This window comes from Tauraco erythrolophus, chromosome 3 (genome assembly GCF_009769465.1).
Source record: "Tauraco erythrolophus isolate bTauEry1 chromosome 3, bTauEry1.pri, whole genome shotgun sequence".
Lineage (NCBI taxonomy): Eukaryota > Metazoa > Chordata > Aves > Musophagiformes > Musophagidae > Tauraco > Tauraco erythrolophus.
This window is the reverse complement of record NC_141467.1, coordinates 77,493,946-77,515,673: the sequence shown is the minus strand read 5'-3', so window position 1 is coordinate 77,515,673 and position 21,728 is coordinate 77,493,946. Positions and strand designations below refer to the sequence as shown.

The following is a 21,728-nucleotide window of genomic DNA, read 5'->3' as shown; positions in this document are numbered from 1 at the left end:
TAAAAATCCATCTTAATGATGAAAGCACCATTTAGCACCCACTCTGGAACTGCACTCGTTCATTTATTTATGAGACACTACTTTCTGTAGACAAAGAAAGTATCTTCCAAATATAGGAGTGCCATATTTTCAGGGCATACTGTATATTTTATTTTTGTTACTAGTAAATGTCAAACAGTATTCATACACAGTATTGACGCATTAATGTTTTCATTCAACAGGGAAGATACCTTTCCTTGTTACATTATATATTTATGACACACAGAGCTGTCAAATAAATTATGTCAAAACAGCTAAAGTCAGACCTCATGACACTTGAATCATAGAATCAGGGCAAATAACCTTTAAAATGAAAGACATATGATGAGAATTGGAAACATTTAATTTGCATAAATATAATGTTAACAGTCTTTTCCTTATTACATATTTTATGCCTAATTTATAATTGTCACTATATTCATTTCTTAACATCAGTTTGCACTCTTTTTTTTTTTTTTCCTCGTTGCTCGCTTTGTTTTGGAATGTGTGAAACACAAATTCTGGATGAAGCATATGATCGGATCCCCATTTTAGCATATTCCGATTAGCACATCTTAAATTTTGTGGAGAACTCTTCATTCACATAATGTACTATCTAACATTTAGAATTTATTCCTAAAAATAGCTAAAAATTCCTGAACATATCAAGCAAATACATCTCTGAACATATTGGGCTATCTCTTTAAAACAATCTTTTATTAATGTTTTCCTATGAAGTGCAGAATACAACAAAATGTGCAAAATCGAAGCATTGATTTTCATCAGCTAAACAATTCATACATTTTGAATTTAAGAACGTAAAATCTGAGCATCTAAGTATGCATACAGGAATCAAAGTGAATGGTTAGATTTTCAGAACTGCTTACTACTCAGAGTAGTAAACTCATGGGTTTCGTTAGTTAAACCTGGAAGTAAATGAGACACTTCTCCGAGCCTCTGCTGCAGGCTGCAAAGTATCTCTTACACCTGTAGACATTGATGGGAACGGAGAGAGCTTAGCACTTTGCAGGACTCTGCCCTTACTGCTAACACTGCACAAGCTTATGGATGCATTTACAGTTAATAACACTTTGCATTACTCTGAAAACTCCCTAGGGATGTTCATTCAGGTAAATAAGGCTGGAAGGCAGTGAGATGGATGTCTGCATCAGGAGGGCACAAGAACGAAAACCCTTGTTCTTACTGACCGTAGTTCATCTCCATGTGGATAGCAAGACTAAGGTCTGCACTGCCATAAGGAGACACAGACTTTATGTAGTCTCTTTGCTACAAGGTGAGTTTGTCTCACTTCAGCTTTCTGAATCAGAAGAATAAATGTGACTTATTCTATTTTATAATATTCTGTTACTTTATAACCACAATAATTGGATTAGACGATCAACGTAGGTCTCTTTCAACTGAAATACGCTATCCTATTCTCTTCTATTCTGGTGAAGCTTATTGGGATGTTTTGGGTTAAGTTCCTATATTTTTACATACTAATTCTTTCTGAGAGCAAGAAGGAAGCCAGTGGACAGTGTGTACAAAGGAGCACTGAGAAAAGGGTTGAAACTGATAGTAAACTCCAAAACTTAATCTGGAATGTTAGGGTGTTTCCTTAAAACTTCAGCAAAGAATTGAGCAGTTGTTTGTCAGTTTACTCTGCAAGTAAAGCAAACACACCACCCGCAGAGATTTGCAGAGAGCAACTCAGAGAAGATGCTAAGCAACTCCCAGCCCACCAGTAGAGCGACCAGTGATCTCCCGATGGTTGATCACTGGTGTATGAAATCTAATGGCATGTCATCCTGGTCACCTGAAGACAGGCAATCACTAGTTTTAGCAAACGTCAATAACTCAGAGCAGTGGTGTTGGAAAAATGGAAACTGCACCAGTAGTGAAGTAATTTGCCCTCCTAGATCAATGGTAGAAAAGAAATGACCCTCCCTCACCCATTAACCATGGTCTGACAGTGCTTAAGCCCAGTACAGGTGTTTTAGAAGCAATTGAAAGGGCAGCTATCTTCGTGAGTCCCTCATGAAGAAAAATTTAGGCTAATTATATAAGGTAAAAGACATTACAGGAATATTACAAGTATCCCAAAGCCCAGTATTGAAAGGTTAAGAAATTTAGAGTTATGATTAAATGTTTTAATTTAAAGAAATGTGTTTCATCCCTGTTTCTGCCCTGAGAGACAATCAAGCAGTAATCACAGCATTAAGACATTTTGAGTTTGAAGTCTTACACTGATGAAACACTTTTTAAATGACATTGGGTCACAAGAAGGTCTCTGAGCTAATGGGAGATAAATGTTCATCCCAAAACTGCCATTTCATTGTGGAAAAGTTATTCCTATTGAAAGCAGTGGATAATGGAAGACAGTTTGATTAGCACTACAAAATTGTTAATTTGATGCAGAGATGCAGAGGATTTCATCAAGGGCTAACACTGAAAAGAATTTAAAAAGCATCCGTGTTGTTCCATTTACAAGATCATTCAGAACAAAACTGAAAGCCTCCTGGTAGATGTTATCTTTGCTAATGACCCCATTTTTAACAATTTCATTAATCGACTTATCTGTAAAATTTTAGAAAAAACATTTAGCCATCAAAGAATAAATACTGAACTTAGTAGAAAAGATAGCATTTATTCAGTTTGCAGTTAAGTAGAGCTCTCCATTTAGCTGTGACATAAAACTGATGTTTCTACAATTAAAGTACATTGTAAATAGATTCTAAAGTGTTAATAAATTACTAAAACTGTTTAAGGAAATTATTAATCAAATGTTACAGCCTGTTACTGAGTCTGAGGATGTAGTGAGTCATTTGCAATCAACTACAGCATCTGAAATGAATGCACTTGGGACAATGTACAGAATTTATTTCTCCTGTGTATAACAAGTTTCTCACAATTTCTAATCAACCTTCACAATTACAACCAATTTGCATAATAAATATGAAAGCAGTCTCAGAATAACACGTACAGAATGCTTCTGGTCATCTGTGGGACAAAGTGGGGAACAACTGCAAGAGTCATCTATAACTGAAGGGCTGGAAAACCCGATGAGTCTCTCTCATTGTCTTCTAGTAATGTAGAACCACCAAGACCAGAAGAAAAGCCTATAGACACCTTAGCACAACTATGCAGAGATGTGAAAATCAGTCCACGAGCCACCTCATCTACTGCAGGCAGCTGTTTTGGGCAGTCAGAGCAAGAGGAGTCTGGACAAGCATACACATGTAAACGCTGCTGAAAACAGGATACTTAACATTAGATTTTACCTATACACTCCAACTGCACAAAGTACCCTTGTGCTTGTCCCCTCTCTGTAGTACTAAGATGACCATTATGGCTGTGCCATTTTAATCTATTTTTTAGCTTCCATAGATTTTCTTAAGTCATTGAGTAAAAATTCTACTTCCTCATCCTTTTTCATTTTTTGATTGGCTTTTGCTCAAGTCACATTCTACTGCTAGTGTTCATGTATGGCAACAAAGACAAGAGGAGAAAAAATCATGCATGTTGCCACATAATATGATACTGATGTGCTAACATAATCTGATACGATTGGTGGCAATCCATAATTACAAGCCAAATACTCAACTCGTGAATTCCTCCACCTCATTTGTGTGCTTGCACACAGTACTGCACACCAGAACTGGGGATGAGACGTGGCACACACCTTATGTGCCTCTCCACTACCATCCCTCAGCTACCACAGCTGAAGATTTCAACATCAAGTAAATCACAGCTCAAACTGGAAATGCAAACTACTCTGTGCTGGAAACAAGAACAGGTTTAGGAAAAATATTACCAGTTTTTCCTCTTCAATCTGAGCTAAAGAATACCTGTGGCTTTGGAAATGTAGCAAACCATAGTAATAACTCATGACAACTACTAGAGGGGGAGACAACCCAGTGCACTTAGCCAACACACATCTGCCTTCTCTGGCTATACAGTGCTCCTGCTGACCTTAGCAGGCATTAAAAAGCATACAAAACCAAGTACAAGAAATGGAACAATATGTTAGCTGTGATGTGATGCTGTTATTGCAAGTGGCTGTCTTGAACAGAAGAAAGGATAAGTAAAGCCATTAGAAACAGAGTATAGACTGGTATGTGACTTCCTGCATATACTGTATCAATCATTACACACTGGTTTTAAGAATTCATAATGTCTTATTATTCTATGCACAGAACTATAGGTGCATATTACAACTAATGTTACAATAGAATATATCTAAAAGAATATACCTTACTGGTAAACACAGTCACTACCTCATGTCTGTTTTCTAATAATTCGTATCTAAAGATATATAAAAATATTATACAGAACCACTATAGAACAATTATATGAACATTCTCTGAGTGATGGCAGTAGAATTTTTTTTTTTCTGAATGGCAGATCTGTTGTTACTGAATGTTGTAAATATATATGGCATACAGAAGATCATCGCTGAGATTCCATGGAGAAAAAAGCTAAGGAGAAACCTTGGTGTAGTTCATTCTGAATATGAACAGATCAAACTAGTCATATGCAATGAGTTGACATCACACTTCACTCTGTTCACTGAACTTGCTGTAGTTCTAAATTGGGAGAAACGGAAAAAAAGTGTATTATAATTTTTTCCTAGAATATCATGTAAAATTAGCAGATGAAGCAGTGCTAGTTTGGAAATATCGTCATTATAAAGACTAATAAATCAAAAAGTTATTTATGATGAAGATAAACTGCATAAAGCAACAGATGAGTCTCTCATCAACTTATCAACATAAAAATTAGAGTTACACAACATTATCCTTGAAGGATGTAGATAAGAGCACCTTTGCATTTCTGAACAGCAGCAGGAATGAAAAGGAACCACGAAGTCCTCATGCCTCTACCTTTCTGCCAGTGACAGACTATTTCCTGCTGTGGGGGGAAGCTGAAATGTAAATAGGCGCGAATCACTTTCCGTAAATCTCCAACTCCTTCTTTTCTTTTTCCTTTTCTTTTCTTTTCTTTTCTTTTCTTTTCTTTTCTTTTCTTTTCTTTTCTTTTCTTTTCTTTTCTTTTCTTTTCTTTTCTTTTCTTTTCTTTTCTTTTCTTTTCTTTTCTTTTCTTTTCTTTTCTTTTCTTTTCTTTTCTTTTCCTTTCCTTTTCTTTTCTTTTCTTTTCTTCTCTTTTCTTCTCTTTTCTTCTCTTTTCTTTTCTTCTCTTTTCTTCTCTTTTCTTTTCTCTCCTATCCTATCTTATCCTATCCTGTCATTTTTTCTTCATATAAACACTCAAAATTCCTACTAACATCAGCATCTTAAAGAGGCATGGGAAGGATGCATAGATTGTGTTAGTTAGAGTGTGGTGCTGCTATTGCTCTCATCCTGCCTTTCTACTCCTGTTCATTCTATCTTCAGGTGTGAAATGTAAGGAAAACACACAAAAAAACCCCAAAACACATACTTTGAATACTCTGAAGAGGCACCAGCAGATATATGCACTACTCATAATTACATTTACAATTTGAGGCTGCATGCAAACCTTTCAGGCTAATTCGATAAGTCACTCTTCCGAGTTTTGATTTGCTTAGCAGCTCTGGTAGAAACATGGGATGAGTTCCTAGAAAAGTGCACTTCTGAGCTCTAATTCCTCCTTTTCGTTTTGAACATTTGTCTTGGTCTTTCCATGTCCCATTTCCATAAAATAGGAATGCTAGTACCTAACTATCTTTCAAGAATGTTAGGAAGGCTAATGGATGTCTATAAAAAATGCAGACATTTTATAACACAACAATCATCCTAATTCATCTAATCAGTCCCAGACAAAATATACAATAGCCATCCCCATTATTTTTGCCCTGCAGTAACCATTTAGTAATTTTTTTTTTTTTTTTGCACAGCAACAAAATAAAAAATATTGTAAAGCTCTGAAGAGAACATGTTTTTCTGGTCAATCCACTAGACCAACTGTGCCAACTCATCTTATCTGGGTAAATCAATGGAAAGTGATTTTGCCCATAGGCAACTCTAATTTAATTAGTAAAATATAAAGTGGAGAAAAGAAAACAACACCCAAACCACAGATGGTGATGAGTTTAATGTTTCTTGGAGAAGGCTCTGAGCCATGCTCCAGCCATGTTTGGAATCATAAATAAAACCATGGGAAAGCATACTACTTGCATTGCATGCTCAGTTATGCTGGGATTACAGTGGAAAAGGCTCACATAATTTATGAGGAAAGCCCAGGTTTACAGCCCTTTAACAAGGAATGCAAGAATTATTATTGAGCAAGTAAATATATGTTCATGCAAATGCGTGTTTTCAAGTCTCAAGCTTTAATTTCTGAGCCGTCTTCCTTCTCCTTCTAGCTCTCTCTTCCACTTTGTGCAATTCCTCTCCCCTCTTTCCACCACACTGCAGTGCCAGACAGAGACAAGCTTACTAGCTAGAAAACAAATTGCTAAGGATCCAGAACATTGCGATGCTGTGTGAAGTAGCTTTAAGCAAGCCATGCTGAGGAAGAGAGGAGTGTAGTTTCAGTAAGGCAGAAATGGGTGGGAATTTATTTGCCTTACCGAGAGGCTACGTTAGGTGTTTCCAGATGACATTAAGCTCTCCAGTGGAGAATGTCCCCAGATTAATGCACTAGAACACCAAGCCTCTGGATCTAGCATAAAAGGCCAAGAAGTTGTTGCTAAAAGAGAGAAGGTGACAGGGAGAGAGTGCTAGTAGGAAAAACTTGGTAACTGCAGTCCAGAGGCTGAGGACCAGTTGTAGAGAATAGACAGATAAAAAATTTATATACAAAAGGTTCATTGGGTAACTAAGATTTTCCCAGACTTTTAACAAATTGCCGTGCACATCCAAGCAGCCCCCCAGGCTTCACCTACTGCTGCTGCAAGTCTCACCCTGTGAATTTGAATGGCATCGATTGCTGAAGAAATAGATTCAAAGAAGATGGGATTTTCAGATTCAAGATTTCCTCCGTACTGCATTGCTTTTATCAAGGAAGCTGCAATAAAACAAACACACGAGCACTGATAAGGTAGTGAGTGTATACAAACCATCATGTTAAAAATGTTGCTGTGAGCCAATACTTGCCTTTGCAGTGTGCTAGCAACATGTCGATGTGTCTGTTTCTACAGTCCATGTAAATCTATATGTGTGAAAACAGGAAATTCAAAAAAACTGTTCAGAATACCAACAGAGAATAAAATACGCTAGAAGAACACACTCCAAGCAGGCAGAGCACGAAGCGCTGCTGTTGAAACTATACTGCCAGCAGCCACCAGAGTGAGCCATCCTGTAATGTGAACACCACACACCCATCATTTCCCACCCCCTCAAAGTACTCTACAGCTCTGCTGGTGATAAAATATATTAAATCTGAATTTGATTTAAAAGTTAGCATTTTTAAAATTATATTTCTTAGGGGTTTTTTGCTCCAGTTTTCCTTTTTCAGGAAGTTTGCTCATCTCCTCGCCACAGGCTTACCTACTAGTCCACAAAGACCGGAATCAGGCCTAAGAAACTTTGAAACTTCCAGTAATCTATCAGAAAAGCACCATAACCATCATTTACATTCTGTGGTAAGTTGTTCTTTATTCTTTTTTGAAAATATTCAACCTCACAGAGACTAAATACTCAATAAATTAGAAATTTTTAAAAAGTGAAAATAGTTCTAGAAACAGAGTAGGGCCTTTTCTGGCAGATAACAAACATGCAAAGCAGTCCCTGGTTAAAAAAAAAAAAAAAAAAAAAAGAGTTTAAATAATCCACATAAAGTGGAACAATTCTGAGAGGAGATTCAATGAGAACCACATCAGAATACCTTATTTTCAAAAAGAAACTAAAAGCCTGACTCAGACTAAAAATCTCTCTAACTCCAGCTCCAAAGACAATACTTTGGGCATGAGTTTCATGAAGCAGACACATCGAGTGTGTTCTCAGTTTTGGACCACTCAGAGGCTGCGCTCCCAGCCTGCACACTTCACAGCCCATGATGGACTTAACTTTCACAAAATCTATCTGACACTTCTTTGATATAATTTGTAGTTCTGAGGTCTCTAAGATCTTTTGAAAATTGGTATCATAAATCTCTTTTTAAAAAATTAATGCTTTATCTACTAATTTTATTCAATGTTTTACATTTTGAGATGGGACATAACAAAGAGTAACTCCTATTCACTTCATTTAATTTTTCCAGTTTTATTTTTGACTGTGTCCCCACTTGGGCTGGATTGTTGATCTGCTTGAGGCTAGGAAGGCTCTACAGAGGGATCTGGACAGGCTGGATTGATGGGCCAGGGCCAACTGTATGTGGATCAATAAGGCTGAGTGTCGGGTCCTGCACTTGGGTCAGAACAACCTCACACAACCTTTGGGGAGGAATGGTTGGAAAGCTGCCTGGTGGAAAAGGATCTGGGGGTGTTGGTTGACAGCCGGCTGAATATGAGCCAGCAGTGTGCCCAGCTGGCCAAGAAGGCTAATAGCATCCTGGCTTGTATCAGAAATAGTGTGGCCAGAAGGACTAGGGCAGTGATTGTGCTTGTACTTGGCACTGGTGAAGCTGCACCTTGAATATTGTGATCAGTTTTGGGCCCCTCACTACAAGAAAGACATTGAGATGCTGGAGCCCATCTGAAGATGAGAAACCAAGCTGGCGAAGGCTCTAGAGCACAAGTCTTACATGGAGTGGCTGAGGGAACTGAGGTTGTTTAGCCTGGAGAAAAAAAGGTTGAAGGGAAACCTTAGCCCTGTCTACAACTACCTGAAAGGAGGTTGTAGAGAGGTGGGTGTTGGTCTCTTCTTTCAAGTAATAAGCAGTAGGGCAAGAAGAAATGGCCGGAAGAAATTCTGCCAGGGGAGGTTTAGATTGGATATTAGGAAAAATTTTGTCACTGAAAGAGTTGTCAAGCATTGGAAAAGGCTGCCCAGAAAAGTGGTGGAGTCACCATCTCCAGAAACATTTAAAAGACATGTAGAAGTTGTGCTTAGTGACCTGGTTCAGTGGTGGACTTGACAGTGCCAGGTGAACAGCTGGACTTAAAAGACCTCTTCAAAGTCTTTTCCAAACTAAACGATTCTATGATTCCGTGATTCTATATGTAGTTTTAATTTAACATTTTTAAGGCAATACTTACTTCACTGCTTAATCACTGCAGGAAATTGTCAAAATGGTTAGAATAAGAAAAGGCCTGGGTTGAGATCCAAGTCCAAATCTGGTCTTCTATTTTACTTAGAAAAATTATATGACCAAACCTTGCATATCGGCTTAAATCAGTACCCACTACACATCTATTAAATGCCAGACCCAATGGAAATGTAAGAAATAGCTTTTGAATGTAATTTTTCACCCACTATATCGAACTGCTCATTATGTGTTTACTGGTTTAGGTCTTTTGGGAGCTTTTTGGAACTCCTGCAATGCCTGAGGAATCCAGCCTGCTAGGTATGTAATCCACAGAAGAAAACATGAAGAACATTAAGACTTCTGGCTTAGAGGAAAGCAGGACATACAGATAAAATCACGGAATGAAAAGCTGAAATTTTAAAGGGGTAAATCCACTGCAACTGATATAACCGACATGAGAGGGTCTAATATGACCTACAACAGCTTTAATTTTTTCTTTTTAAAAAAGTTCAGAAACTCACCTCCATTACATAGATACTTACATTTGCACTGAATGTCACTCAAAGTCTTTAGAGTTATTTCTTACATAATTTTATATAAGTGCAGTTTAATACCAAATCTGTGTTCATCCTTTCCACAAGGGATATGTTTATCCACTGATATAGGTGAGGTGACTAGTAGGTGGCCCAAACAACTTGTATGTGTAATTATATTTCTATGTACAGCATTTGTCTGATGTCATGAATACCTGAAGCAGAACTGATATTCCAGTGTAGTCAAAGAAATTCAGTCCACTGCAGTCTAATATCAAAACACGTCGCTCACTCTGACATGACTGCAACAACTCACCTAAACATTTGATAAATGAAAAACTTTAATTAAAAGGGAGAATAGTCAAGAAATTCTTGTAAGAATAATGATAGTTCAACAAAATAATCCCAAATTATCATAATAAAAATGTTAGTATTATGTACTGGGGTATCAGTCAAGCAAATGGCACATTTCAGAAGCACAAATGCAAATGAAGGACCTTCAAAGCAATGGAATGGTGTGATGACGGACAGAATATATTAGTGAGATGTTTTAGACAGGAATAGTCTCTCAAGAATTAAATGATTTCTTCTTCAGATCTGAATTTCTAAATGAGTCAGGAAAATATCTTGGCTTGTTTGGAAGAGTTTACATGGGATACACAGAAAATATATCTCTCTTCTAAGTTCTGATATGACATTCATTTCTGTAGTACCTAAATGCCTGCCTATGGGTCAACAAACATCCTCCCAAAGGAAGAAAAATATGTAAAGTTGAGTGTTTAATTTTCCTTGGATTTTACTGTGCTGGTTTTTGTTTGGTTAATTTTTTATATACTGTCATGTATTGAGGCTGGAGAAAAAAAAAGATGGTAAAATTTGCGAAGATCTTATACTCATTCTTCACCCTCAGGCTGTCTTGTGCTTAAACTTAACACACTCTGTACTAAATGCGTCCTGAACTAACACATAGATAAATAATTCCTGTCTTCCATAAAGGGAAAACTAGAAAATAATGCACATCTTATTTACATTGCTCTGCGAACAAATATTAGTTATCATAATGCAGAAAACTAAAAAAAAAATGAAGAAAAGGAATTCTGAATGTAAAGATCGGTTAAGCTAAATGGTTTTGACAGAGCGAAGATTTTAAACTCTAGAGAGAACGTAGAATTTCTCCACATTGTAGATTTATAATGGTGCTAATTCCTTTCTGACAGTACTCTGAGAGCCAGAGCCTTTTGGTCTTGTATCTCCAGAGATTTACTGTCTTTGTACTGTCCAATGTACATTAATAGATATACACCAAGCAAAAATACAGAATTTCGAAGGAAACCTCCTGCCTGACATTACTGTGATGAAAACCAAGAAAGGATTTATGAGATCGGCTTGGCTGCTCATTGCAATCTTCTCTACACATCTCCTCTGCCCCTGAAACAAAAGAACTTAGTCTTCCTCCCTGTTACTTACTCGTGCTACCTTCCCACCCAGCCGGCATCCTGCTCTCCAGTAGAGGCTGCCTGGCCTCTGAGCGGGGGGGGTGGGTACAGACCTGCTCCCTCTCGGAACCAGCAGCAATGACAACAGCAACTGTTTAATTTAGTGCTGATACAGACTAGTGGCAAATTGGTATTCCCCAGAGGGAGAAAGGAAAGGTTTTGACAACGATATACATTACCGCGCCTTCCAGGCCAACTGTGGTAAGGATTAAGGATTATGTCTTCCTGCTCCCCGCCTTCCTAAAAATGTAAGCCCCATGTTTTGTTTTCCTTTTTATAGAGATTTCCCTTTTTTTTCTCTCTGGTTTTTATTTAAAAGCTCCTATGAAGAGTCACCATAGACTGATTGGTACAAGGAACAGCAGAGCGTTTAAGTCCTCAAGGCAGGACTTAAGCAATCAGAAAAGATGTCTTGTGCTGTCTGTCGCTTCTGTAACATGAGAAACCAGTTCATCCAAAAGAAGACTGAAATATGTACTGCCGAGACCTTCCAAAAATCTCCTCACATATAACATGCTTTGCACTCTTTTAGTATTTTACAGTATAGTGCTGTATAGTCTTCAGCAGCCATTATCATTGTGTTGCTGTGTGTTACAGCAAAGAACTCCATCACCCTCAAGCAAACTAAACACAGTAGTATCATAAAAATATCATGAGTCTAGTTTATAAATGTAAACATTCAGACAACAGCCCCCAAATCAGATTCTCTGCTGTGGCCTTAATGCTTGTAAGTGTTTTAAATAAACACAATACTTTAATTCCATCCATAATGAAGTCATCTGCATAAAGTATCTTCTGCAAAAGGTTGCTGCGGCTCTCCCATGGGAACATACGTGCTGTGGTTTGATTTAAGCATTATAAAATGTGGAATGAGTGGAATTATCCAGCTTAATCCTTTTTCTCTATTCTATACTGTACAATATTGGTGGCCATTATGTCACTGATAATTCGGTTGATGTTTTCTGAGATTTTCTCCTGAGTGGCTTTACAGATCGCAAAAATTTAACATAGCTCAGATCTCATCCTATTTTTACTTTTGCATGCTAATATTCAAGTCCCACTGTGAATGCAAAAAAAAATCAGGAAACAAGACCAGAGCTCAACAAAACAGCCCCTTAGGCCTTTGACTGAAGACTAATCCTGGTAGCAGCATGAGAAGCAGCTCCCCCCACTGCATACCTGCCTCAGTATGCACATGGTGGTTCATGACAGACAAGCAGGGACTCCCACAGAAAAGGTATTTTCATTGGTTCCCTGCTTTCAAAATCTTAAAAAGTCAAGAACAGAATAAAAATAAGACCTGTTAGGCAAAGGTTAACAGAGTTTAACACTGTTTAGCGCTCATGCTTCACTGAATGTGTGGTCTAACTGAAAACATTCATTTCCAAAAAACTTGAGTTCACTTAGAAATAAATAGATAAGCGTGGAGCCACTTTTCACACTTATATCCATCTTGGTTTTAATATCATTCGTAGATAATAAACTCACCAGGACAACTTCCGTTGGAAAATGAACAGAGCAACGTGTTCTGATCACACTGAAATGAAAGCAGCAAACTATTAACATAGCAAGGAAAACTAGTCAAATGCATAGTAACCAGAGAAAATCAATGCTACACATAAGAATTCTGTCTCTCAATATCAAAGCTAACTCCTTCTCTCCGAAGTCATGTTGTACACAACAGTCTATTGGATATATAATATTTGCTGAGTATGTCTCTCAGTATTCTTGTAAAGGTGTACCAAACTGTTTCCTTGCTTTTCTTTTTAGATGACTCCACCTCTGTCATGTTTGGATCCACTAGAAAGCATATTTTGAACACGATGCTTCTGGCAAAGCAGGGATAGGTTAAGAAATGGTCAAAAGATGGGAAAGATGATCTTGATAAATTCTAGTCATTGATTTGATAAGATTAACTTTTGATTCATTTTCTGCTTGCTGTAATCTCATCTGCTATGCTAATATTTTAGTGAGCACGTTTTTGACTTGTAAATTTTTAAAAGAATTACCTTTATCTGGAGAAATTTTTTAATAATGATTTCAATATGAATGTTAAGTTCTCATTAGAAATACGAGTTAAAATCAGAAATACCACACAGAAATAAAATCCAAAGTCCAATTTTTTTTTACTTTCATTATGTGTTGCAGAGAGACCTTTATTCCACAAAAAAAAGCACGCACAGTATTTCAGGCAGCTGTGCTGCCAAGTACCTTACAGAAGAGACAAAGGATAAAATCTCCCTCCTAAGTAGCTTATAAATTAACTTATTAAATTATTAACTTATTACACTTATAAAAATAACTCATAAATTAATTCAATGCAAATCCTAAGTAATTTGTCTCTGTTTGGGGGTTTGTTATCATACTAATCCAAATCAGTTAGCCTAGCAGAACCAAGAGAAAAAAGCAGCACAATTTCTGAGCTGAATTTCTGAACCACGAGGAGAAGCCATCCATCAAAGTACGTGTGGGTAGCACAACTCTTTGGCAAGAGACAGCAGAAGTGGTAGACACACATTGCTATACACTGTCTTAACAACTCATCTAAGACATGGCTGTGATTTTCTCAGTCCAATTTGCCAAACTGAATGAAATTGCCTACAATAAGCAGTCTTCATTGTAATGATAGAAAAATAACAAGGTTTTTTCTTTCCTTTTAGGGAGCATTGTAGGAAGTTGCAGTAGTTATGTGCAGATGAAAACTTTATGGAGATTTTCTCCAAAACCAAGCTACACATAATTTGTATGCTGTTTATTTTTCCAATATAATCAGTGCAGAAAATGAAAACACTAACTCTGGAAAAAACTTTAGACAGTTTGTACCTTCCTCCTAATTCTACTGGAATTATTTACAGTTAGAAACAGAAATCAATTGTTTATCTCTCATGGACTCATCTCCAGAAAAAAAAAAAAAAAAACAAAAAACCACCACCATATTTCATTCAAGTAGATTTGCAGCTACTCATTGTCTTTTTAAAATCATAACCTTGTGTTAGCTGAGGTTGTGTAAATTATGCCAGAAATTTTGAAGAGTTTTGGATCAGTGCTTTAATGCCTTTTACAGGATCATATACAGAAACAGCAGAGATGATGTTTTCAAGTAATAATAAGAAAACAATCCATATTGAATCTGATTAAAATAAGTATTACGCTTATTCTGTTCTAAATTAATCATTGCAATATTACCTTTTTATACGTGTTTCAGTATCTGATTGCGTTCTCTAAGAAATGGAAGGAAAGCAATCATAATCTTCAACACGATCACCATGATTACTGAAGCATATAGCACATCCTACCTTGTTTGCATCTTCACATGCCTGGCTGCTCGTACTATCCTTTTGGATTATGTTTATCAGGTCAGCGTGAAATTTTCTAGCATTCAGAAAGACTAATGGGTTGTTGACTGAAAGTATCTTTACCTGTTTTAATGATTCCTGTGGAATGAAATAAACACAATACTGAAAAGATTTTCTTGGGTTTGGAGACTAAAAAACAAATTAATTTGTTTAAAAACCCTGAAAATTTCTGTAAATCAACCTAGAAGGAGATTTGGATTGTGAGAATGCATTAGCACACTACTGTCTTGATCAGTCTTCACACACAACCGAAGTAAAAAAGGAAATATAAGTAACCTATAAGGAAAATTATCCTTAACTCAAGTTAGCATAAAAGAAAAGTCATATTCATTACAATACCTAATACTGAGAACTATCATTTGGTAAATAATAGCAGCACTGTTTCAGTTGATATGATCCCCAAACATAGGCAAGATAAGGTTTGCAGACAGGGAACATCTTTTATTAGACGAACACATGTATTGGAAAAAGTCGACATGGTTTTGGGGCAAACACTGCAGGTGGTTTGGGGAATGCTGAAAATGTTCTTCTTGGTCATCTGGAGATAACTTTAGTACAACAGGGATATTTCTCTATAGAAATACTTAGTGGATCCAGACCAAGGTTGGGCAACACATTTAAAACTTTGCCAGTACGTATCTACAACCAACACAATAAATAATCAGCACGAGAACCAACAGCTGCCCCTGATCCTGTCTCTGCGCTTCCTTGAATAAGTTTCAACCAATTCACCAGCTACTTTGAATGAAACTGTGTAGCTCAAATCATAGAAGTTACACTGCAGAAAGATTTCTGAAAGACATCAGATAAAGGTCAGAAATCCTAGGTAAACTTCCCAGTGGGGAATGATTCCTACAAAACAAGCCCAATTTTTCTCATTCTCAAGAAAGTTAATATTTATATATAAATATATTGGCTATCAGCAATCATAAACTCAGTTGAAATACTGGTTTTGTAAGGAGGTAGAATTAAACTAATTTTCCACAGGTTGTGAACCATGTCTCTCTTCCGTAGGAAAATTAGGTTTGAGACAGACCAAGTTTAATGTGGAGCCCAGCTGCTTTGATTTCTGCCGCTTCTACTTCAGACTTGAGGAAAAGTCTGTCAGTCATAAGGGTTTTCTACTTTTTCCAGTTGTATTATTTGATCTAGTAAAAGATACTACATTTACTTATAAATTTCTTTATGCATACTCCACTAAATAACTGTATTAAGTTTTTACACATCTAGTGCTGTAAACAGAAATAAGCAGGATCATGGGAGGTCTGTAGAAGTTACCAATATTTTCAGTATCTGACAAGAATGTACGCAACTAGAGAATCTTAAATAGCCACAATAACACTGCTCATAAGCGCCAGTTGCCAAAAAAGTAATAGGATTAATTTGCCTTTCAGGTATGTCTTTTATGGAAGCTGGCGATCTCTAGGTTACATGTGGAAGTTCAGAGCATTCTCCTTCTAGGTGAGAGGAAAAGATGATCCTTGAATGCACCACGTGAACATTGCACAGCAATGATTCCCCCTAGGTATCTTCACATACAAAACATAGTACAGCCGAGCATCAGCTTCAACAGTCTTATAAAAATCTTTGCCCCCTTTGGAAGAATAAAAACAGTGTGAGAGACACCATTCTGCTGATTTTAACGAGCAAACACTGCAGCTGACATCACCTCAGCAGGTCAGCAGTAGACTGTGAGGGCAGATCAAAAGATCTGATTCCGAGAAGTTCTCCAAAAGAATTTCACTCCACAAAAGTGTTATATGCAAAAAAGTATCCTACTGCTAAGTGCAAAAAGGGGTCTGGATACAGAAAACATCCATATACTACTGAAATAAAATATCTGATTTGTGTGAGTATCAGCACTCAAAAATGAACTACTTGTGACAATGGGTAACAGGAAACAAAAAACCAAGAATTCACAAGAGAATGCAGGTTCAAAAAGCCTCTCTTCTTCCTGACGAAAGTCAGAGACGTGTAACAAGGTCACACTCAAATTCAAGTAAGTGGAGCTGACACAGATAATTTTTTAAGTAGTTCAAAAAAGCGTGGGATTGCATTGAAGATACGCAGTTTCCCCAACAGACCTTCAAGCAAAACAGGAATGGAAATCTTCACCACAAACCACACAAACTACCTCCTTATTGTAGACTGCTAGTCAGACTTCTGGGAACCAGACGACCTCTCAGACACCACCGCAGCGACCATCATACAGACTAAGAAAACATTTCAAACACCCAAAACTGGGGCAATAAATGCCAGTCTGTGTGTAGAGTCTTTGCACAATTTACCTATAAATGTGATTGTGGCAAATATCACACCACCAACATACCTTGGTCAGTCAAGTGGCAAAGTCTAACTGGCAACCGAAATGGCTAAGATTATGTGAAAGAAAGCTCTAAAACAAGGGCAAAACAGAGGGCAATATACGCTTGAATGCAGAAATACTCCAACATCCCACAGATTCACATAGAAATGATGCTATATGCAGCTTGACGTGGAGACAAGTAGGCACTTTGGTGCCACACCAGAACTGGAAAAGTGGAAGAAAAAAATTAAGAAAAAGGAAGACTGATGCACAAGATCAGCGCCTGTGGTGATCAAGATGTTAATAAGCTTCCAAAAATACAATGTGGAAAACCTGAAAGGCTCAAATAGTAAAGCCAAATCAAGCAGATGGCAGACTTAGGTGTAATCTTTTGTCCAGGATGGGCACGGACAACTGTGCCGAATTTGGCTCAGTTATTCCTGGCTCTGATTTGGTTCTATCTCCTTTCTTAATAAGAACTGTTCTGAGAAAAATAGACTTCCTCTTTGTCATGTCCTTGCTCAAAAGGAAAGATAATTGTCTGAAGTGGCCTATCCTTGCTGTCACTTAGAAGGATATTGGCAATTGCCCTGTGCAGTCTGCACAGCACTGTCTGTGCCTGGGTAAGAGTTCAGTTCAGCGAACGCCTGTGATGCAATGTGTTTCACATAAGCTTCTAAATACCCTCTTGATTTTTTCCACATTAAAATGTCTTTTCTCCTATTGATGAAATAACCCCTATAAATCCACAGACCTTAATGGCAGGGTAGATCATTAAGCTTGCATATTTTCATGTTTAAAAGTCCTGTTGTTTATGTCTAAGCTGTTATTAACCAGGGGAACTTGGATCAGACTAACATTCATACATTAAAAATTACCCTAAATGCCTGCTGCAACCCAGTGACTCTAAATTCAATTAAAGACATTTTTCTAAATCTTAAAAATATTTTCCTTCTTTGTTCTGTGTAATAAGCTCTTGAGCAATTTGCTTTCTTAACAAAATGTTATTTTCCCCACTGTCTGCAGACACTAGTTTGTTATTACTTGGTTACAGGCATTAATCTTAATGATTAAGGCAAAAAAGCAGGGGAGCACTTAGCTTTAAAAAAAGACTCATAGGGATTTGTACAAAAATACTTCGTGAACCGATAAGGAAAAAAAGGAGGCAAATCAAACTTTGGTTATCCATCTCTGACAAAGTTACTTCAATATTTTTCTTGAGAATGAAAAGTGATATAATAATTGACAGATTGTTCAGCCTCGACAACAGTCTTTTCAATTCACGTTTCAGTCTCATCCCCATTCTCATCTACTTGTGACATTCCAGCATTGTTCAGTGTGCCAAAGAAGTAAACGCCTCTGAGCCAAGTTCAGATTTTGAGCCCAAGACAATAACTGCTGAGCATTTGCTTGCTGATACACAAGGCCCTTCATAAGCATTAGGAAAGGAAAGAAGACATAGTAGAAACTGCCACGGTAGAGAAGGCAGGATGTCCTAGTGATGGGACTCTGTGCTGAAAGGACTCGTGGTTCTACTTCTCTCCTGGCTGCTGAGCTACCATTTCATCTTGGAGGAGGGAGTTCACCTCTCTGGGTCATTACCCTTCTCGTCTTACCGTAGGCCTCACCACAAGCAACTTTGATGATAATTGCAATGAAAATAACTGAAAGAATTTAAAATCTCTTGTAGGTTGAAGTTTGTAGGAAGCCAGTTTTTTAAAGCAGAGTCTTTGAGAGACATTCTTCCATTTTTCACATGAGGGTACCCTTGTTGAGTACAGGGTGGTGAGATATGTGAAGAAGTCTGCGACAACTTCATGTTGCTGTCTCTCCTTCCCCAGCCACACACTCTAGGACAGTCCCATCACAAGGTGCTGGTGGCAGAAAAGGGGTCAGAAAAGAGACTGTGGATGAAAAGAATATCAAAGGACTTTCAGGAAATGAGGAAATAGACACAGCGATTGTCTGCTCAGATGGCCCTTGCTGCCAAGAGATTTCCTTAGACTTAGGAATTAGGAAACTTTTACAAAGAGTGATTCCTAACTTAAAAGTAACAAATAAAGTAACAAATAAACTAAGATACGGAGAACTAAGAGGACTTGCATAACTTCACTTTGCAGACCAATAGCAGAACCAGGAAGATATTCCAATTTCTGATGCCTAGACTAGTTTTGTATTTACTACGTCATACTGGCTTTAGATTTCAAGTGGTCGTTTCATAAAAACGATCCCTTGACTCACTGATTACAATCTGGTAACCAACTAGAGAAAATAAACAAATCTGAATTAGTGGAACATAGGAAAAAAAAAGAAAAGAAAAAGATAATTTAACTTACACAATTATCTTCTGATTTGTATTTATATTCCACTTCTTTCAAATTTTTCAAATTCAGTGTCTTTACTCTGTAATCAATAAACAGAGAAAATCTGTAAGTCAAATCATCAGGAATCTTTTACAGAAACAGGAAGAGGAAGAGACACAGCACAAAACTACAGTATAGAAGTTTAAAGTTGTGATGATGCAATCCATACATATTCTTGTGCTTATAAAGCTTATTTTTTGTTATAAAGATCCAGTTAAAAGAGTAAAAAGCACATTTTAAAACTAAGGTAGACGATTTTGAAAATTTTATATTATTATTTTTATTTAAATATGAATAGTTAAAATTTATGGTAAATAAAATCTTAATTTTAAGTTTCAATATTGTTTCACAGCTGGCCAGAGAGCTATTCTCAAGTCAAGGTAGTTAATATATAATCTACAACTTCAAAAGTACAGAGATTCAATGAATATTTTTTACCTGTAAAATCATATTGTAAGGAAAGAAAAAAAGATATAGAACAGCTATGGGTCATGAAAACTAATAATGTTTTATTTATCATTGAATTTGATGCATCTCTGTATGATGAAGCAGAACATTGCACTCTGGCTGTTAAAGTGGGGAACTTAACTGGAAAAAACAGTATCCTTATGCTGTCTACACGATCAGTGGAAAGAGAAAATTTCCTTGAAAAAGCAGCTCAGTGTAGGGTCTTCTGCTTCAACATATCATTTGCAGAGGCACATTTAATTGCTGAACAAGAAGACTGGAACCAGCTATCAGCTGAGCTCTGTGCCTAAAACTAAGCAATGGAAATAATCCCAGAATACGAACATTTAAAAGATGCTTCAATGTGCAAAGAGTATTTGCAGGTACTGGGCTTAGCTAAATGAGGCTTGCAAAAGTCAGCTGTTCTCTCCTGTTTGCATAAATCAAACTGTAGCTGCTGCTGGTTTTAATACACTCTGGTACATAACATGTACTACGTCCAATTCTCTGGCATCTGAACAGAAGCTTCACAATAAATCATCTACGGTATTTTTCTTGCTTCGCTTCTGTCAACACTTTTGCCCACAACTGGATGGTTTACTGCATGTTGTCTTGCTAACCTCACCTGTGCAGTACAGATTTTAAGGCTATTAGCTTGTTCGGTGCCTTTAGATTGCATGGACAATCATGTGCAGCCTGTCTGAAGACCACAGAAATCACTGAGAGTCTTATTTACTTTAATTAGTGCAGGTTCAAACTGAGGTCTCTCTTAGATCAGACAACAGAAGATCATGCTTTTTTGCATCAGATATCTCTCTTTTTCTTCTGTTGGAGAACCTCAGACATTCAGGCACAGGGTGCAAACAACATGAAAACTTATCTTTTTCTTTACTGGCAGAATTTACAAAAATTTTAGTTGGCTGAGTAACAGGAGGTTACCAAAAAGGTACTGATGGATTCAAGCAGAAGCTGTCTTCCATAATTTGTAATTGCCTTGCAATTTTGAGCTATTTTCATACTGGTTCTGCAACTTACTCTATGAGAATAAAGCTATGCATAAATGGTTAACACCATTAACTTTAACAAGCATTGAATTGAGCTCTCCGTGTTGTACTTAATTTCAGTGGGATTCAATGTTCATGGAAACGACTGTCTGCAAGCAGCAAGTCATTTGCAGGACTAATGATCTATGGATTAATTTTGTAGCACAAAATAGTCATGAATCTCAACTGATATTTTCCTTTACTCATGATCCAGGGTAGCAAATATAATATATGCAAAAGTATATACAAATCTGTGTTAGCTCTAATTTCTTTGTCCTGGCTTTTCTAATTCAAACATAGAATTTATACTTTTCATTAGACACTAGAATAGCTGTGCAGTTACATTTCACTAAGACATAAGTATAAATAAATAAAAGTGCAAATGTCAACTATGAATTCCTGTGCAACAGAGTATCTAGGAGTATATAAAGACGCTTAGTTACTACGACTTGCCAGACATACTTGCTCCTTAAGGAGCAAAGAAATATCTAATGAAAAATAATTTATATTATTGATATTTCTGTTGATCTTATGCTATTTTCATCTAATGAGTCATAGAGATGTGTAATGCTAGGATAAATTACAAAATAATCATAGAATGATAGAACGGTTTGGGTTGGAAGGGACCTCAAAGATCATCTAGTTCCAATGCCTCTACCACAGGCAGGGACACCTTCCACTAGATCAGGTTGCTTAAAGCCTCATCCAACCTGGCCTTGAACACTTCCAGGGATGGGACATCCACAACTCCTCTGGGCAACCTGTTCCAGTGTTTCACCACCCTCATTGTAAAAAATTTCTTCCTTAGATCTAATGAAAATCTACCCTCTTTCAGTTTAAAGCCATTGTCCCTTGTCACTACATGCCCTTGTAAAAAGTTCCTCTCCAGCTTTCTTGTAGGCCCCAGAATACCATAGTAAGAATTGTTTTAGGGATCCTTAGCGTAGAATAAATGCACAGGTGTGACTTTTCCTTTTGAATTGTCTTATCTTGTAATTTTCTGCAACCAAAAACCTGAAGTTTCATCGTTAAATTTAATCCCAACTGTGAAGCAATATG

General features: G+C 37.1%; 1 protein-coding gene across 1 annotated transcript in view; it reads right to left on the bottom strand.

The window, feature by feature from the left end:
- Positions 1-4,568: 4,568 nt before the first annotated feature.
- SLC26A7 (solute carrier family 26 member 7) overlaps positions 4,569-21,728 on the bottom strand; it is a 69,256-nt gene continuing 52,096 nt past the window's right edge. Inside the window, exons 12-18 of the mRNA XM_086609454.1 lie at positions 19,153-19,219; positions 14,473-14,589; positions 12,644-12,692; positions 9,875-9,975; positions 7,095-7,149; positions 6,902-7,005; positions 4,569-4,604 (exon numbers count right to left, since the gene is read on the bottom strand). Of these exons, the coding sequence (XP_086465580.1) occupies positions 4,569-4,604; positions 6,902-7,005; positions 7,095-7,149; positions 9,875-9,975; positions 12,644-12,692; positions 14,473-14,589; positions 19,153-19,219 (529 nt within the window). The remainder of the gene's footprint in view (positions 4,605-6,901; positions 7,006-7,094; positions 7,150-9,874; positions 9,976-12,643; positions 12,693-14,472; positions 14,590-19,152; positions 19,220-21,728) is intronic.